Genomic DNA, 18484 nt, shown 5'->3' on the forward strand with positions numbered 1-18484 from the left:
TTGTCTACATCCGCCAAAACATTTCGGCATTTCAACATTTATGGTGTTAGAGACGTACATTTTCAATATCGCACTTTCAATGTTGTGACTGTTAAAGGGGGGAGGGGTCGGGGTGGTTCGGGGGACCATCAACACTTTCAGCTTGATAACTCGGAAGATTAGGCTTTTCCTCTTTTTCCAAAAAGGAATGTCTGTTGCTAAGTGATCAGACGTCATTTTCAATGGACACGTGGTTTCCGGTCGCGTGTGGAAGGCGGTGGTGTTACATTTAGCAGTGAGAAGTCAGGAATGTAAAGAAAGGCTTACTACAGTAGTCAATTTCCCGCAGCTGGAATAGTATCAAAGCAAAGATAGACGGAAACCTGGAAGAAGCGGCTACACCCAAGATATCTGCCCAAAATGAAGTTCACATAAATCCGTCAAAATGTGAGATGACCGAAGAAAAGAATCAGAAAGAGACCAGCCGCATCATGCTGGTCAAAAAAATACTGATGAAAGATGGGAACGGAGTAAGTGCATGATTTGCAGGTTTGCCTGTGCGCGTTGTATCAATGACTGAGGCATATGTATGTTAACCAGGTGGCTTGTAAACAGGCCTACATTACTGAAAATTGATTGCTGTAGCTACATCGCAGTCGTACAGACACATCTGATCTAGGCTAGCTAATTATATATTTATATCAGATTAATGTATGGTTTTTCTAAGATCGCACTGTTGCAAAGGTGTAGGCATAAGCGAAACGAAGCACACGAAACAATGCTCGTCACGAATGTATTTTATCTGTAGCTAGCAGTTTAGGTTTTAAAAGTTACTACGTGAATGGGTACGTCTGTCAAGGTATTTGTGCGGCAGACTCTGGCATAATATTATGCAATAGCATATTCATTGTGTTCCCCTAATCTGACGTTGCGGATGCATTAGACTGTGGGGTGATGTTAATGGCACAGTAACGAAATGCCTCCTGGATGTAACCTATATTACAGTCATCTTCCTGTGGAATGTGTTTTTCTTGTGCTGGCGGAACACAGGACACGGGGCAGTACATGGTCGATGTTTTTAAATCTTTGCTTGTTAAACTTTTGACAACAATGGATACGTGGGGAATGTTACACCATTATTTCCTCAGATTATGAAATGAGGTACATAGTTAAACGTTAGGCGTCTTTATCAATATATTTTTCAGTGCTTGTGACTAAATTTAGCAGTATGTTCTGGTGACCTTTACAGGATCGCACTCTGGATAAGCCTCATTAGCATCACACGGCTGTGTGATACTACAGAAGTAAAAACTAGGCTGGTTTCTGGTTTAATGCTTTTCGATTTTTGACCATATGAGACTTGTACAATTCTTTGGCCTATTTAACACTAAGGGAAACTGTTATGGAGACAAGTGACAGTGTTATGATTTTGTATGGAAATAATATGCAGGCTACAAAGCCTACGCTGTTGACAGTACGTTAAGTTGCATTACAGCAAACAAACGGACAACATTCCTAGATGTCTGCTGTGTGCAAACTGGTTTCAGAATGTGACATTTGTGGTGTCCAATTGGTCCAATGTTTTTTGTCCTTCTTTTTTCTTACATGTAAGTGGTGGAAAGGCAGTGTCTGAGCCCTACCTTTGAAACGTAGCTCCTTTAAAAGAACCCCGAATGCAGCTGGCTACCTGCCTTTAGTTCGAACATCACGTGATTTCTTCGAAATTGTAACGTATCCTCCCTACATCCCGCATATACCTTTCTCAGGCTTTCTACCCAGAAATGAAAGTCACCAGTGATCCCTCTCATTTCTCAGTAAGAGAGGGCATTACAATAGTGGGCATCACCTCTCCTATCCCGCTTCACTGGCTCTGCTCGTGTTTGATTTCTTAGAGAGGCAATGATGCCACTCGTCCACTTTTCTCCAGTAGCCTACTACACTATTGTCGTGAATATGGCAAGATATCCATAAAAACTGGTTTTTCGTGGGAGTAGCATATTTTGCCTTTCGAAATGACCCTGGCGCACAGAAACGTTATGTTGTGTTATGTGTTATCATATGTTTTATGTGTTATCGAGGGGTCTCTGATCTGAACCATGCATGCTCTTTTGTTGTGGAGAGCAGGGTTCAAACAAGTGATTGACAGCACATGGTAGCTCCACTCTGTATAGTGTTTGTGAAGTCTCATTTTCCCATCAGTATCAAAGATCCCTGTACATCTTTCAAAGGGTTAAGTTTGCTTTGGATCAGTAAAATGCTATGGATTTATGGTTATATTTGGGAATTTGTAGTGGTTGATCCAATAGGCTAACTTCATGCATTCCTACTTGCATAACTCTTGTAGATTAAGTGATTTGTTGATAAGCTCCTAAAAGTTTTTGTCTCTTTTTTCCCATTACCAGGGTGTGGGCAGTGCCAGTGTGACCCATGCGGTGGTGGTCATTTTCTTGGAATTTTTTGCCTGGGGCTTGCTCACAACTCCAATGCTGACTGTAAGTAAAAACACACCATTATTATTATAAAAAAAAAAACAGCACTATTTTAAAAAGTCCTTTAAAAAGTTCTTTTCAGCACAGAACTTCTGTACTACTGCCACGGGCGCTACTAATACATCCCACCAACAGTGTCATAACAAAAGATGGTGTATGTGTACTGTTGCTTTGGTAAGGCACCCTGCTGTATAAATTTTTTATATGCTGAAGTGTAAGCTATGCAAGGCATCATTGCTAAGGGTACCAGTAAGGAAATAAATGACACTATGTATTTGACAATGCATTACATTTCACCCGATGTAATGAAGTGCGAGTGTTTGAAATAACTGATTTTACCCTGGAACGATACAGGTTACAATTATCAGCAATTTTGCAGAATCTTTTAAATATGTTCATTCTAGTATAGTTCAAATTGTCAGCCTACTGATTAAAGATTAAAGATTTGGTTTGTGCTTAGTGAAAGACAGAAACAGTCAGTACGGTGGGATACAAGCTAGACAAGAGTTTAGTTCATGTGACTAACTTCATATTTTTGCACTCTTGAAACATTTTTTTTTAGAGATTCATAGCTCAGCGGTTAAGTGGTCACAACAGAGCCAGGATAGGCTTAGGATTCACCTGCAGTCTGTTTATCCCATTTCTTCTGTGTCAGCCATTGGCTGCTCTCTTTCCCTAAACATATTTTTCATGTAGCTTAAGTAGTGTTGAACATAACTGCTAACGTACTTTCAGGTCTTTAACTTTTACCTTAGTCAACCTGTAGAAGACTGTGGGTAGCCATCTTAATCAGAGCCCAACCGTTACAGGGTTTTTAAGACCGATACCAATTTCGATATTTGAGGATTTAAAAATCCGATAATGATATATTGGCTGATATTCTTTTTTTTTTCCCCCAGAAACACATAACATAAACAAAGATTTTCCCTAACATTTGTTATGTGTAGTTATTTAAGACTCCTCAACAAGATAACATGACATAATGCAGTTTAAAAATAAACTTGTTTTATTGTCATAAATAGTGCTTTGAACAAAAGTACAACGAAATATATTAATAAATAATTTGATAATAAGAATAAAATATAAAATAATTATATTTTAATTATAAAATTATAAAAAAATAATTATATTATAATTATAAATATAAAATATATAAAAATACAAAAACGTTTTAAAAAATGTCATGCCATCTTAAACTATGCAGTAAACTGATACAGTGACCTAGAATAAATGCTGCTGTTAAATGCATCTGATACTACATGACTGTCTGCAACGAGGACTTGCGACTTTGGGATTTCACACTACACGTTTGAAAGAGAAGCTAGATAACTTTGTTTGGCTACCAAACCATGTTAGATACTTGTTCTGGTTTAACCCTTTTGCATATAACTTATGCTATGTAGCGCGCATGTTTCGTTACATGGTTCGTTATGTTTTCATTAGTGTTATTAAGCTTCTTTTCAGTTAGCATTTGCTATATTTTTTAGAGTTACATAGCTGTTTCCTCAAAACTAAAATTAGCTAGAATTTCTCCAATAGTGTTCTAATTGCACCAGTTTTAGCATACATGCTAAACGGCTAATCACACCGGTGTGACCGTACGCACGAAAGGGTTAATAATTTCCAATGCACTGACTGTAACTACAGACATGTGAGTCGCAGATATACTTACCATTGCTTCATTTAGGTAGAATAAGTTAAACGCTATAGTTTAACCACTCATTAATGTTAGCAGTCTTCCACTGATAAACATGGCATTAGCTAGCTTTGTGGGTAACCTCATTTAGCAATAGACAGCGTTATAAGCTGCTGTAAGCGATGTTGCCAGAGAATTTTTAGAAGTGACAAAGGAGAACTGATAGGACCTTTGTTCGTTTACTCACTAGAACTGCCACAGTTTCATAAATAAACCTACAATCAAGTTTGTCAACAGCTTAGCCTACACCACTCAACTACCGTAACGTTAAACGTTAACGTTAAAAATAATTTTGGTGTTTAACTGACACTACTTGCTTTCACGTTACTGCAGCAAAACCAGGCATGGCTGACATGAACGTTGTCAGGCTTATTTAGGCTAAGAGGAGAAGTGATGGGGGATATTTATTATTATTTAAGTAATGTATTTCACGTGGCAATTATCAATTTACCTTGAACACAGATGATTTCCATCGTGGGCTACTCTGCTGGACTCTGCTTGGGTCAACTGATTGTTGTGATTTGTGGCGTTTCAAGCACGTGTGTTGCCAACAGTGGAGTTGCAATGTGCCCACTAGTGGACAAACTACGCAACAACACTACTCATAACATGGTTGAAGGATCCATCTTCCATCTCTCTGTCTCTGTCATTTATCGGCATTTGTAAACACGATACCGATTTATCTGCAATTAGTTCATAGGGGCCGATAATATCAGCTTGCCGATTTATCGGTCGGGCTCTAATCTTAATATCATGTGAACTAAGCAGGCATGAATGAAGTTCTATCCCAGCAACAAAGTAGCTTCATTGCTGAGCTGCAGCAGAGCTGATGCATATTTCTGTACTTATTTCTTTGAATTCAGGTCCAAAGCCAGCAAAAACATATCACATTGTTTTGCTCCATGCAGCTCCATTCCTTCCAGTTCCTACAATGTTATGTTCATATTAATCTAAGCATATATTACATGAAATTAACAGCCTTAACACTTCTGGAGGCTAATTGGTGGTGTTGGGGTTATCAGAAAAAATCCAAACTTAATTGAATATAAAAGTAAGAAAATTTAAATATGTTCAATCCCAAGTTTTTTATTCTGTTGATAGTCAGTGTCATATGCATTTGTGTCTGTTTTCATCTCTCAGGTTCTACATGAAACATTTCCACAACATACATTCCTAATGAATGGCCTCATCCAAGGAGTAAAGGTAAGAAGCTCTCCTAAATATTCCAGAAAGCAAGACTGAGAAAGAAATTTAATTCCAACTTTCCTTTTCCCTCTTAATGTTTTCACATGTATTCCTTTCAAGTGGGCTTTTTTTTTGAGACCATATATGAATGCTTTATTTGATGATGATTTACAATGATAGAATGATGTTCGCATTGATGTGTACAGCATATTTTGCTTCATTTTATACTTATTTATCTTATGTGGTTCATAAATTATTAATATTTTAGAATTATTCAGTACTGTGCTGTAAAATAAAATGTTGTTGATTATATGAGGATGGAGCTGTTTATGTTCTTTAATAGGTTATATTCATATTGCATAACTGAAAAATATAGATTGTGCTTTTAAAAAATTTTCTGATTATCCAGTGTTATTTTTTCATACATCAATACATTTTCAAGAAATTCTAGGGTAGGAATGTGTGAACAAATTTCTACTGTGAGGTCTGTATTTTGGTAATAATTTTGGTGTGTTTATTATGTGGTTTTTTGTTTTCCTAAAATTGTAGGTAGGGGGAACACTTCATGCTCTTAATAATAGTAGAAGAAAACATATTTTTTCATAATTAAATAAATATGCTATAGAGCACTGTACTTATGTATTTGTGTGTTTGGCAGACACTTATCCAGACCATTATCATAACGACAATAATGACATATCATAATGACAGGACACGTTCAGTGCAATTACAAGACAAAAAGGATCATAGGTCAAGAATGGTCAATAATATAGTGACCTAGCCCTAGCTAAAATATAAATATGTAACACTGTTTTTAGGTTACAGGTAATGCTTAACTGTTACCCATAAGAAAAACATTCCTACATCATACTAACCTGCACATGACAGTGATCTAGAAGAGTAGCACTCCCTTATAATGCAGAGAATGCACGGTGCCAAGCAGTTGTTTGTTCATGACCGCAACATTACCTTGCACCGCAAGGTAACAGACTTATAGGGTTTGTCAATGATTTATAAGAGTGACATCGCTCCATATCAAATGGCACTCAGGGTTTGGAATAAACAGGTACTGGGTGTTGGGCACAGGAGAAGTGCAGGTTCCTGGAACCAACCTGAAATATGAACAGGCAGAGTTTCATTTGGGGTAGATGATGGTAATGAATTCTGTTGTTCTGATGTAGTTTGCTCCTGGACAACAGGTGATTTGGAGATGTATGGGAGGGGCAGACATCCCTAGATTACCTGGAGAGTAACTGCCAGACCACATATAATTATGTATGATTATTTGTATTTTTTATTAAACATTACACAGAGCTACAAACACTCATATTTAATGCATAAAGGTAGTTCTGCTCAGTGTTGATCCCCTTGTCATTTTACACTTTTATAAAAAATGTAGGTTTGACATTTTCTTACAGTGCACTTTAAACAGTTGCAGCAAGAAGTATAGGGATGTCAAATAGTTTAAAATGAAAGAATTTTTAATTTGAATTCGTCATGTTAGAAAGACTGTGGTTTGGGCTGAGGTTTCCTTTCTAGGTTCTTTCTAGGTTTCTAAGGCAGTGTGAAGTAAAGATATGCCTTTACAGAAATGAGGTTTGTTGAGCATTTAAAACCTTATGTTTCAGGGGTTGTTGTCCTTCATGAGTGCCCCTCTGATTGGTGCCCTGTCAGATGTGTGGGGAAGGAGGTCCTTTCTGCTGGTTACTGTGTTCTTCACTTGCGCCCCAATCCCTCTGATGAGACTAAGTCCATGGTAGGAGGTGCTGCCTACCGCTGTGTTTACTGTGTGCAGTCATATGTCTCTCATGTGCTCCCCCCAGCTCTGAAAGGCCTCTAACAGCAAGCAGCAGCCCGGAGAGGGACAGAGAGAAGCGGGCATTCTATGCAGTGTGTGCAGAGGATTATTTGAGGAGTGGATGTGGTCAAAAAGGCTTGGGAGAGCACTAGATGAATCTGTCCCTTTTTTCTGTCCCTAAATTTAATGTTAAAAAATAAAACCAAACTTCAAGTAACTCCTGTAGTGTCTGCAAATGTTTTGGTATTTGCATCTCTCTACTTTCTCAAGCAGTTTGTTCGAAAGATGAACTTTTGAAGGCGGACGTGTTTAACTGAATAACTTTTGTGCTCCTAATTTTGTTTCATTTTCTACAGGTGGTACTTTGCGTTGATTTCTGTTTCTGGAATCTTCTCCGTCACATTCTCTGTAATATTTGCATACGTTGCTGATGTCACTGAGGAACATGAAAGAAGCACAGCTTATGGATTGGTAAGGAAGTGTTTATAGTTACCCTAATCCCTTCTCCCCCAACTTCTCCCCCAATTTCCATGAAACAGTCCATTGAAAGGTAGATGTGCAAACACATAAGTTTACAAACACTAGAAAGTATCTTGGTCTTGTGTAGCAGCAGTAAATTAACCCTTTGCCACATGGTTTCAGGTTTCTGCAACATTTGCAGCAAGCTTGGTTACCAGTCCAGCCATTGGGGCCTACCTTTCTGCCAGCTATGGAGATAGCCTGGTCGTGCTGGTGGCCACAATCATCTCCTTGGTGGACATCTGCTTTGTCCTCCTGTTTGTGCCAGAATCTCTGCCGGAAAAGATGAGGCTCACATCATGGGGAGCGCCCATTTCATGGAAACAAGCAGACCCCTTTGCTGTGAGTGCTGTTCACACACATGGTGCTGTGTTGAGTTAATTACCACAAAGCCACATGTAGTGCATTTAAATAATTACAACTAATCAACGGGTCAGTGATGATGCATTAAACCATTTCATATTGTCAATATACCCTGATGCTTCACTAATGAAACAGTCAGAATTTCCCAAGTAAGTAAAAATAACACTTCTATTAGGCATGTTGTGGACCTATATGTGGGTGGGTGCCTATGTGGGTACCTACATGAATCACCTTCATGTTGATTGCTCAGATAGCGATAAAAAGTCTTTACGGTGTGTAAGAGACCAAAATGGCTAAATCGGTCACAAGATTTGTTTCATTTCTATGCCGCTCTCGTCCGCAGTCCCTGAGGAAAGTGGGGAAGGACTCCACAGTACTGCTCATATGCATCACAGTGTTCCTGTCCTACTTGCCAGAGGCCGGCCAGTATTCCAGCTTCTTCCTCTACCTAAGACAGGTGAGCTGTACAGCATGTGTCCCATTCTGCATCATGTGTATGTGTGCAGTGCTGTATAGGGCTCTACCTGTGTTTACATTCATAAAATACAAACCGATGCCATAAATTATTCATGTTTGTGTCTTTATGTCTTATGCTCTCATAAAAAATTATGAGTGCAGAAAATTTTGTAGAAAAGATTGATCTGAAAGTAATTGAGTGCCTTTGAATTGACATATATCAGTGCAGTTGAGGGAGAAAGACAGAAATTCTTTAAAAGGTATTTTGAAAAGCTCTCTAATTTAAATTCTTTGAAAGTAAGAAAAAATAACTCATCCCGTTATTTCAAATGCCATTGTAAAATGAAACCTTCACTGGCTATCTGTGACGATAAACAGTTTTTGGGGTGGGGGGCTTTCGTGTTCTTACCATGTATTCTTTCAGTACTGTCCCAATATACAGTACATGCACAGTACATATAATATAACTTTTGAACTTGTAGTGGCCTGGACTGCGAACTGTTCTACAAGCCCGAAAATATTCTTCACAACTTTTGTTATAGCAGTGTTACCCTACCAATAGCCTCAAGGGGGTGCTGCATCTACCAATTAAGGCGTGGAGCTGCGCCCACCAAAACCCCGAAGGCAACATATTAATAATTAACATCAGTCCTTGAATATACATGCAAAATGAAAAAGAAATGCTAATTTGGAATGCCTATGATATTACATCAGAAACATTTCTGTGTTTCAGCTGCTAATACTTTAATAAGTCATCTTTAACGAATGTTTCCAGCTGTGTAATGTTTAATATTACTGTCAGGCTCTTTGAAATAGAATTGTGCAAGGCTGTTGTAAGCAAATTGTATGTCCTCTGTATCCCTGTTTTTTCCATAGCCTTTTGGTCCATATTGCAGAATGTTTGTAGTAATTGCAGACATTGTAAGCTGTAGCTTTGCAGTCTTTGATTTTAGACACAGACTTGTCAGAATGCAAATAAGCTGCGAGTGCTGTTCTGTGAAAGTGAATGGATGTTGTGACATCATAAACAAAAGGGTGAACCTGACAAGAGAACTAATAAGAAACCATTTCAGGAGCAGAGGAATGCAGACAGTGTTCTCTAGAAACCATGTTGTAGGGGTTTCTTTATCCGTCAGAATGAGAGATGGTATTGAAAATTTTCTGTCAAAGTTTGCAAAATGACAGGTAGTTGGTTACGGAGTTGGATAATGGAAATTACACATTAATGTAGATTATCTGAAAATCTGTTTCAACTTGATAGATTGAATATGCACAGTTTTAGTTGCATATAATTTTAGTTTGAACTGTGTTTTTGCACCTTAGATTTTATGACAATTTAACTGATGATCTTTCTGAGGCATTGATGGAAAAAATTAAACATGAAGGATAATTTTTAACCCTGTCCATCAGTTTGATGGATTATAATGAATGTAAACAGAAACGATGATTGTCTTTTAAATGGGTATGCCTAGCTCAATCATCTTTAAGGCGAATGTTTGCCAACTTTAATCAATTACAAGCTTTTACTTACTTATCACCTTAAAATGCTTTCTTTTTTGCATGAGGATCTTGCATGTTCTCTAAATGTGTCTTTTACTTGTCTCTTGAACTTACATCTGCTGTATTTTCTTTAGTGTTGTTCCTTTAAGTGGTAAGGTATGGAGAAGCGTTTCACTCCAGAAAGTTTAAATGTTCAGATAACACCTAAACAATGTGTAAGCAGCATTTTAAATGTCCCACCCTTTTTACCTTTGCACTTAAACTAGTAGCAGCCATTTTACAAACTGGTTAAAAATATATATTTGGATTGCTTCTGGTTATTTGCATTGGTGGAATTATAGTGTGGAAACGCCTGTATGTGTAACCACATACATTGAGCAGAAGTTAAAAAAAAAAACAGCATTTAATGTGGAGTCCAATGTAGTAGGTGGAACGATACGATTTAAGGCACAGTCCTACATGTGTGAACCATACAAATTTCATACCTTCTTTGGGCACAATTTATTAATTTAGGGAATAATCACATCTCTGAAAGTTGTTATAGTTTTACAAAAGTAACGCAAGCCTGGAGCAGAGAAACGTGAAACTTATTGTAATATTTGTCCATTTCTTTTAGGTCATTAACTTTTCATCCGCAACAATTGCAGCATTTATAGCCATGGTGGGGATTCTGTCTATCATTGCCCAGGTATTTTACTTAAGCTTTATAACACTATTTTATAATATGTATGTGTCTATGTGTTAAGTAAAGTATATGCTAAATATGTTAGATATGCATCAACTATTGAAAACAAAACTCTCAGACATTTTGTTGAAAAAGTCTTAAGTGTATCCCACAAATCCATGAATGAAAAGCCTTGCATATCTATACCTGTCAGATTAAACTGTGAAAGGGAATGGGCTGGGTGCATAAAGGGACAGTATCAGGGCAGTAAGGACCCCCCTCCTCCCTCTCTTGGCAGACGGTGTTCCTGAGCGTTCTAATGAGATCGATTGGGAATAAGAATACGGTGCTGCTCGGGCTCGGCTTTCAGATGCTCCAGCTGGCCTGGTATGGGTTTGGATCAGAGCCATGGTAAGTCCCACACCCACCTATAAGGAGTCTCCTTTCAACAGAGGATTGCTTTGTATGGACTAAGCTCTCCAGAGAAATAAAATGTCAAACTTAATGCAGCGTTGGTGCAGAGAGAGATGAAGGACACATTGTGAAGTAAACAGTAGCACAGAGGTGACCTTAAGACAGATTGTGATCGGGCGAACATTGTTTTTCTGTGTAGAGATCTCATCTGCTCGCAGTGACAAGTGCCAGACAAAGCCTCAGCTGTTCAAACAGGTCCTGTCACATCCTGACCCTTTCCTTCAGTTTGAGTTTAATTTTCAAAGGGCGTCTTTATGAGAGGTCTTTTGGATTGTGCATCACAGGAGAAAGTGATTTAGTTTTTATTGTCATTGTGCTCTGGATTGAGTGTATGTCTTCCTTTTAAGCCTGAGGAACCTCTGTCAGCCGAAGTGAAAATTTTCTGACAGCCTCTCTCACATTATTAAATCAAGGTTGCTTTGATCACATTCAGTGCCATCGGTTTTGATAGCTATGGCAGAAAGCTAATCCTGTCTTGCTTGGCTGAACCTTGAGGTGACCAGTGTCAGTCTGTCCCTTCAGTGTTTCCCAGTTAACTTTGTAATGCCTTACTTGCCTCTAAAGATTTTAAGACCTTTTCACTCATTTAGAAGCGAAGCACAGAGACCTCCAGCTGTCCTGCAGTTCCACCTGTTTAACTCCCACTCTGTTTTCATTATCTGGTATTTCCTGCGATACTTGCTGAAGTCATTTCTAGCTCTTCTCTGTGCTCCTGATAGATGTGCTGTATTTTGTCCGGCTAGTTGGACCTAATGGCCTGAAAGACTGAATGATCAGCAGCCTGGGGGCTTGAGACAGCTGCATGTTATATGTTGCAATCAAGTGTACAGCTCACTGTCTCTTGCGACATATGTTTGGCATCTCCATCATGTGGTTTAAATTTTTACTCTCAACATGTCACAAACCAGGTGTATAGTGTCATATCAAGGAATAATTAGCAAGACTCATTGTGGTACTTCTTGCACAAGAAAACTGAGAACGTTTTACACAGTCTTGGCTTTTCCCTAGTTATTCATGTCCAAAGCAATCAAGGCAAATTGTTGCTCTTGTGCTATCAGTAAAACACATTTTTTTTGCTTGCACACTGTAGCCAGGATTGATTTGTGCTGCAGATTGCAGTGAACCATAATCAGGGATTTAAAATGGCAAGTACGCACATGTGGTTAGTCACCTGACAGTCACAAGAGTGGCCATAATGTATGAATGCATGTGTTAATGCGAGGCCTTGAAGGGAAAAGCTTTTCACTGCGGCATTGTAATCAGGAGAACTGGTTGTTCTTCTGCAGCTCAAATTGTGCGTAGTTTTATATGCTGTACAAGAATGCCAGCAAAGCAAGGTTGATACTGAAAAGTGTTGTCAGAGTTTGCCAAGATTGTTAATTTTATGTCCAGTTCTCTAAAAAAAAGACAAGATTTGCTAAAAGTCCAGGCCTATGTTTTAATCAAGGTTTATCTGAGCTGTACATTAAATGCCTGGGTCACATGTTTAACAGTTTAACAGTGTGTTTTCTCCTTTTATTTAAAATATTAAACATGTATTTTAATTTACTTATTTGTTTATTTACATGTTTCAAAACTGTTTCTCTTAGCTGTTGATGAGTATTTAAATGCATTGAAATATACTGTACACTTTCACAGAGCTAGTTTTTTTCATCTTCACTTGAGTATTTCACTCATTTCAGTGAATGACCATCTTGAATGTTATCTTATGACACAAATGAACCCTTGCTGAAGGCTTTGTATCAGCTAACATTAACTTGATACATACTTGATGCATGGTCTTCATATTTAATATCAGCTCCTATCAATGAAATGTATTTTCTTTTCTAGCCAGATATTAAAAATACACACACTGGTAAATATTGATCAGGTCTAGAGGAATAGACCTGGTAGTTGCTGGAAACAGGTAGCTGCTCTGGTGATCAGCTTGGGTTTGCTGTCGGTATCAAGCAGACTAACTGGTGCTAATCTGTGTGTGTGTGTTTTAGGATGATATGGGCGGCAGGTGCAGTCGCCGCAATGTCCAGTATCACCTTCCCAGCAGTGAGCACCCTGGTGTCCCACAGTGCAGATCCCGGCCAGCAGGGTAAGGCAACACCCCATCCCAAATTTCTGCCTCAGCACATCCCCAGACTTCATGGTCATTGAGACGGTTAAGGTCACGGTCCCCAGGCAAAGCACCGTGAATAGCAATATTGTGTTGCCTTATAAGTGCCTGCACATACCCCGGTCAGGATTAATCATTGATTTTACCCTGGTCAAGTGCCCTTGACGTAGCAAACACAACCTGAGCTCAGCAGTCCGTGTTACCCTTAATCTGCCTCAAAAGCTGTTTTTCTGTGAAGTTGGGGTGTTTTTATTTTCCTTGAGTTGTACCCACCCTGCCCTTGGAGCAAGCATATCTAAATCCAGACTAGGAATGTAATCTTTTGTGTCTGTGGCTGAGTTGTGTGAGAAATTGCCCAATATCCTCTCTCCTTGGAGTGGACGTCCCTGGACAAAAGAGGCCCACAGAGATCTATTAAGAATAAATTAGTCCAAATCTGGATAAATGTAGTACTTTCATTGCTAGGGAGCACTCGCTGCTGCATTAACAGGCTTCTGGCGTATTGCAGCTGTTATTCTGCCTTAGAAAACAGGTTTTAAAGTGTTTTAAAGTTATGAACTGATATATAAAATTGCCAATTTTTGGTGGAGTTCCCTTTTTAGGTTTGGATTTGCTAATTAAAAATAAAATGCAGTGAAGTACTGTGTGCAATATTCAGTATTTTTCACGCTGAATATTTTTTTCAGTTTTTCAAAATAAATATTTATTGGTTTTCTTTTGTGCTGTCAGAAATTTATCAAGAAGAAAAAAAATCCCTTTAATTTTGTAGAAAAGTGCAGTGCTCCCACCACATAGTCTCCCCTCCCTCTCCATGTGACATTTCCTACAAAATTGGACCTCTGATCGCAAATTTGCTACCGAATACTTTGGATATCTTCAACGAGGCAGCGCGGATGGCTTTTAATAAGCTTGGGTAATGTTGGCCTTTCATTCGCTGTGTGAACAGACGGACGGTTCACACATTTGGCTTAATGAGACGGAAAGCGAGATTTCTGGCGAAGGCGCTGAGGCAGGGCCGCTCTCTTTGTTGCTCTCCAGGAGTAGTGCAGGGCATGATAACCGGGATCCGAGGCCTCTGCAACGGGCTGGGGCCCGCCCTCTACGGGTTCATCTTCTTCCTCTTCAACGTGGAGCTGAACGACATAGGCCCTGTCCAGAGCGACGAGACCACGCCCCCACAGGACCCTGCCGACAAGGTAAGGGAAGAGGGCGACGCGTCACATTCCTGACGCTAATCTGCATTCGTAGCACAACGTTGCAAGCGTGCGACTGCGGTGTGAGTTTGTTGATTCCAGCGTGCACCGCACAGCTGTTTATCGCCAACAGAAGCAGGCTTTTAATTAGAGGAGCTTGATGGGAATTCATTGGAGCAAATTAAAGGAGGAAGAGAACTTTTAAGACACATCCACAAGCTTGTGTTACAGGTTTATTGGAGTGGTTTTGTTTGTTTCTCTGTTCACCTCTGTTCAGACCTTAGAGCTAAAATTCTTTGAAATCGGGTAAATTCGTAAGAATAAACTTGTACCCAGAGGCATTTAGTGGAGTACAAGAGTACCCCAGATTTCAGTAGGATAGGGGAAAACTTTTCTTTGTGCACACAGTGAAGTTTTGGCTTTCGAGAGGAAATCGACAGTAGATGATGATTTAAAATGTCCCCGACAGTGCCGCACCGGGGAATTGCACAGGCTGGCAAACATTGTTGAATATTTCAATGCAATGCTCGACTTCTCCTGAGGACCAGTTGTTCAAAAACAAATATACCTTTTGAAAAATCTGACAAGACCACTGTGAATGAGTTCCTCCAAGCACAACTGTGCTCTCGGCTGCATATCAAACACCGAATAGCTCCGTAGAGTATACCCCCCAAAATCATACAGCATTGAAAACCAAGGCAAAAATGCTTAGTGGAAAGCTGTCACAGTAATCTCTGTGGAGATTTTCAGTGACGTGTCCCATTTTGCTAGTGGTTGTTTTTTGGTCAGTGCTCTGATTGGTCTGCTTGAAAGTCAAAGAAAAAACAGATCTGAAGCTGCAGGAAATAATTGATGTTACCAGATTATTTCAGTTCAACTATACAGTTGTGGAGACTGTCACAGAAGAAAAAAAAATCAGTTTTAATGAAGTTCTTATTGTGGATATTGACAGTATTGACAGGAAGAATGCCCCCTCCCCCACTCCCACCAAAAATAAAGAACAATACACCTCAGTCTCTGAATATGTTCCTGTTTAATTTTGGTCGAACCAGTGGCTCCATTTGGTAACTTCTCCCAATGTTTCCCTCTGCAGAGATTAGTGGTCCCGGGGCCACCCTTTCTGTTCGGAGCCTGCGCAGTGCTGCTGGCTCTAATAGTGGCCTTGTTCATTCCGGAGCACCACAGCCTGGCTGTAAAGACATGCAACGCCCGGAAACCAAGCGGCAGCGCAAGCAGCCCCCAGACCGTCGCCCCCGCCCCAGGCAGCGATGAGGACATCGAGCCTCTCCTGCAGGACAGCACCGTGTGATGGGTGCGGCCTCCCAGTGCCCGTGTGCCCGTGTCCCAGGGACCATTTGGAAAGGGGGAATCGTGATGTCACAACCACAGAGCTCCTCCCCTTTCCCTAATTAACAGCAAAATTATTCAAGGAGACTGCAGTTTTTTTTGCTAACTTTTTGGTTTTATAATAATTATTGAGATTGTTATTCCAGTGTTTTTATGGCATGGACCATGTCGTTTGGAAATAGGGAGCAAGTACTCATGTGTGCTGGGCTTATTTTTTTATTGAGACCTTGCAAAGGAAAAATGTTAAAATCATCTGTGAAGATTTCATGTTGTATTTCCTGCTTAAGGAGGATATGGGCCTATACTGGTTTTGTGAAATTGTAAGAGGATTTCATTGGTTCTGGTGGCTGTTGCACATGTCTTTAATATCTTTCCTTTTTGGTAAGACTGAGTTAGATTGTTACTGTATCAGTTTTAAAAAGGCAAGGGCAGTTACCAGAAATCGGATCATATCTGGTGGTCATTCAATACTAAAGTTAAATGCTACTAAAAACTCAGTAAGGTTTCAGCCATGAGTTATAAATTATGAATAAGCAGTTATGAATTTGTTATGAGCTGCTTCAGTTCTTATTGAAGTTCAGCATATGTATGCTGGTATCTCGATATCGGTGCTTACAAGTTATGATTATTGCTTTTAAAGAACCGACAAGGTGAGAGTCCATTTCTTTCATGCCAGAACACCGCTTTCCTGCAGTTTCTCACAAGGGGGCAGTGAGAACCATGCAAGTAGACGGGGCCTGTGACAGCAGGATGCAAACCACCAAGGCAAAAGTACACACTGGGCGGAAGTGGAAGTTTACTCTGGCTACTTAGCCTTGACAAGAACAGGAGTGTCTGTTTGATCTACAAAAACCACGCTACCACGACCAAGCATGGAAGCACAAGGAAAGGAGAGAAGTATCTCAGTGGCTAGTCAGGCACATCCCAAAGTTGGCTAACTATCCCCCTGTATTTTCAAACCTCGGGGCAAGGTAGCAAGGAAATTGCAACCTCACATGTAGTAATCTAACAACCATAGCCAAATCCTGGGGTGGTGACTTGTGCTGTGATCCCTTGATTTAAATAAATAATTTGGTGTGTTAGCCCCGACAATGTCACGGGAGCCAGCTGTTACAGTATACACTCACAGTGCACTTGCTTGCATTCAAAAATGTTGTATACCAGGCTTATACCAATTTGTATACCAAATTGTATACCAGGCGTAACAGTATTTATGACTCATGTCTAGCAATCAGACAGCAATTATATTCAGTAGGGCTACAATTTGAGAAATGTGTTGTTGGCCTTAGTAATAGCTGTAATCTGTTTTTAACCCCGTAAGGCCAGGAGTACTCATTGTAAAGCCAGAATGCCACAATTAACATCTTAGATTGTTACCAGGACATGTTATTACACACACAGATGTTGATTTCCCTTGTTTTGCCTTATGTTAGTTATTGAGGTGAAAAACTGAATACCAGTGAAATACTTGAGCTTATGGTGCAGACCTTTTGTAAAGTGGAAAGTTCAGTTCAATCCTATGCATTATTCTATACTTACGTTTCAATCTATGGTAGTCTGGATGCTACAGCAATCTTATATTGTTACTATCATGTATGTTATCTTGTAATATAACAAATGATATATCAACTGAAGTTTATATATGCATATAGCTAGTGTTACTGAAGTGTGCTTTTATGGATATGTATTTTATAATTTTTAGGTAGATTATTTGGAGAAATGTTTTATGTACCATAAAAGGTCCCTTACCATCAAGACTTTTTTATGATTTTAAGCCTTCATTGAAAGCCTTTCAGTCAAACTGCTGCATAAGTGAGGCATAAACAACTGATAAATAACTCTCAATATTTAGCCTACACTCATCCTGGTAAACCCCACCCTCCCCCCATTCCACAGGATGTCACTAGCTACCTCAGAGTTTTTATTCAAGGGTTCTTTTCTTGGGGAGGGGAGGGAAGCTGTGCGCTGTTTCTTTTTTTTTTTTTTACAGACACTTACAAAATGCATTTTTTGTTTTCTGTGACCATTTTGTTTCATATTAATGTGTGCAGCTCTCTTATTTCAAACAACTTTGGAAATGGAAAAACGTAATAAAACTCCAGTAACGGTGCCTCTGTGATGCTTCTCTGTCTTCATTGCATGGAATTCAGTGTCTGCATACAGGGTGACTTCAGCATTCAGCATTTAGTCTTCACACACCACATACATTTAACTTTGAGAATTTAAATGTGTCACTTTCTCACATGACATCATAAATCTAATGGATGAGCATAGCTAAGCAAAGCGTAGTGCAGTAAACTTGAATAGGTGCCTTCTCTTGTTTAAAACCAGTGTATGAAGACATGTATATTTTAGAACGACTCGTTCCTGTTGCCATAGATGCAAGGTGATGTTTTTATAAACTTTGCTATTACCCCAGGCTCTGCCTCTCTACCTTTCTGTGCTTTGACTTTTTGCTGCATTGTTTACCAGCACAGGTTCTGCGGATTTTGGCTGCTTGTGGATTCTCACAGCTTTCACACAGGATAAAAAGAGAACTCACTCTAGCTGCAACGTATTTGAATCGTTCATTTTTACCTCTACTTACATATATGTTCAACTTTATACTGTGAGTCACTTTAATCTTAAAATTGAAGTCATTAGAAGTAAGGCTCTTAGGTCATCAGTAATGTCTTGCTTTTAAAATGCCGGCTCAAAATGCAAGTGGCCTTGAA

At 39.4% G+C, this 18484-nt stretch overlaps 1 protein-coding gene across 1 annotated transcript; it reads left to right on the forward strand.

The window, feature by feature from the left end:
• Positions 1–245: 245 nt before the first annotated feature.
• Positions 246–17285, forward strand: mfsd14bb (major facilitator superfamily domain containing 14Bb). Its single transcript, XM_036527570.1, has 12 exons — positions 246–509; positions 2382–2471; positions 5305–5367; positions 6978–7105; positions 7504–7618; positions 7790–8008; positions 8373–8486; positions 10602–10673; positions 10948–11060; positions 13112–13209; positions 14269–14426; positions 15517–17285. The coding sequence occupies exons 1-12, from the start codon at positions 432–434 to the stop codon at positions 15730–15732; spliced, it is 1464 nt and encodes a 487-aa protein (XP_036383463.1). The 5' UTR covers positions 246–431; the 3' UTR covers positions 15733–17285.
• The last annotated feature ends 1199 nt before the right edge of the window (positions 17286–18484 follow it).

The sequence above is a fragment of the Megalops cyprinoides genome, chromosome 4 (genome assembly GCF_013368585.1).
Source record: "Megalops cyprinoides isolate fMegCyp1 chromosome 4, fMegCyp1.pri, whole genome shotgun sequence".
In the NCBI taxonomy this organism is placed as follows: domain Eukaryota; kingdom Metazoa; phylum Chordata; class Actinopteri; order Elopiformes; family Megalopidae; genus Megalops; species Megalops cyprinoides.

Coding starts and splice junctions, on each gene's coding strand:
- mfsd14bb (XM_036527570.1), top strand. CDS start 432: ATGACCGAAGAAAAGAATCAGAAAGAGACCAGCCGCATCATGCTGGTC. Junction 2,472..5,304: donor TCACAACTCCAATGCTGACT/GTAAGTAAAAAC, acceptor TTCATCTCTCAG/GTTCTACATGAAACATTTCC. Junction 11,061..13,111: donor GGGTTTGGATCAGAGCCATG/GTAAGTCCCACA, acceptor TGTGTGTTTTAG/GATGATATGGGCGGCAGGTG.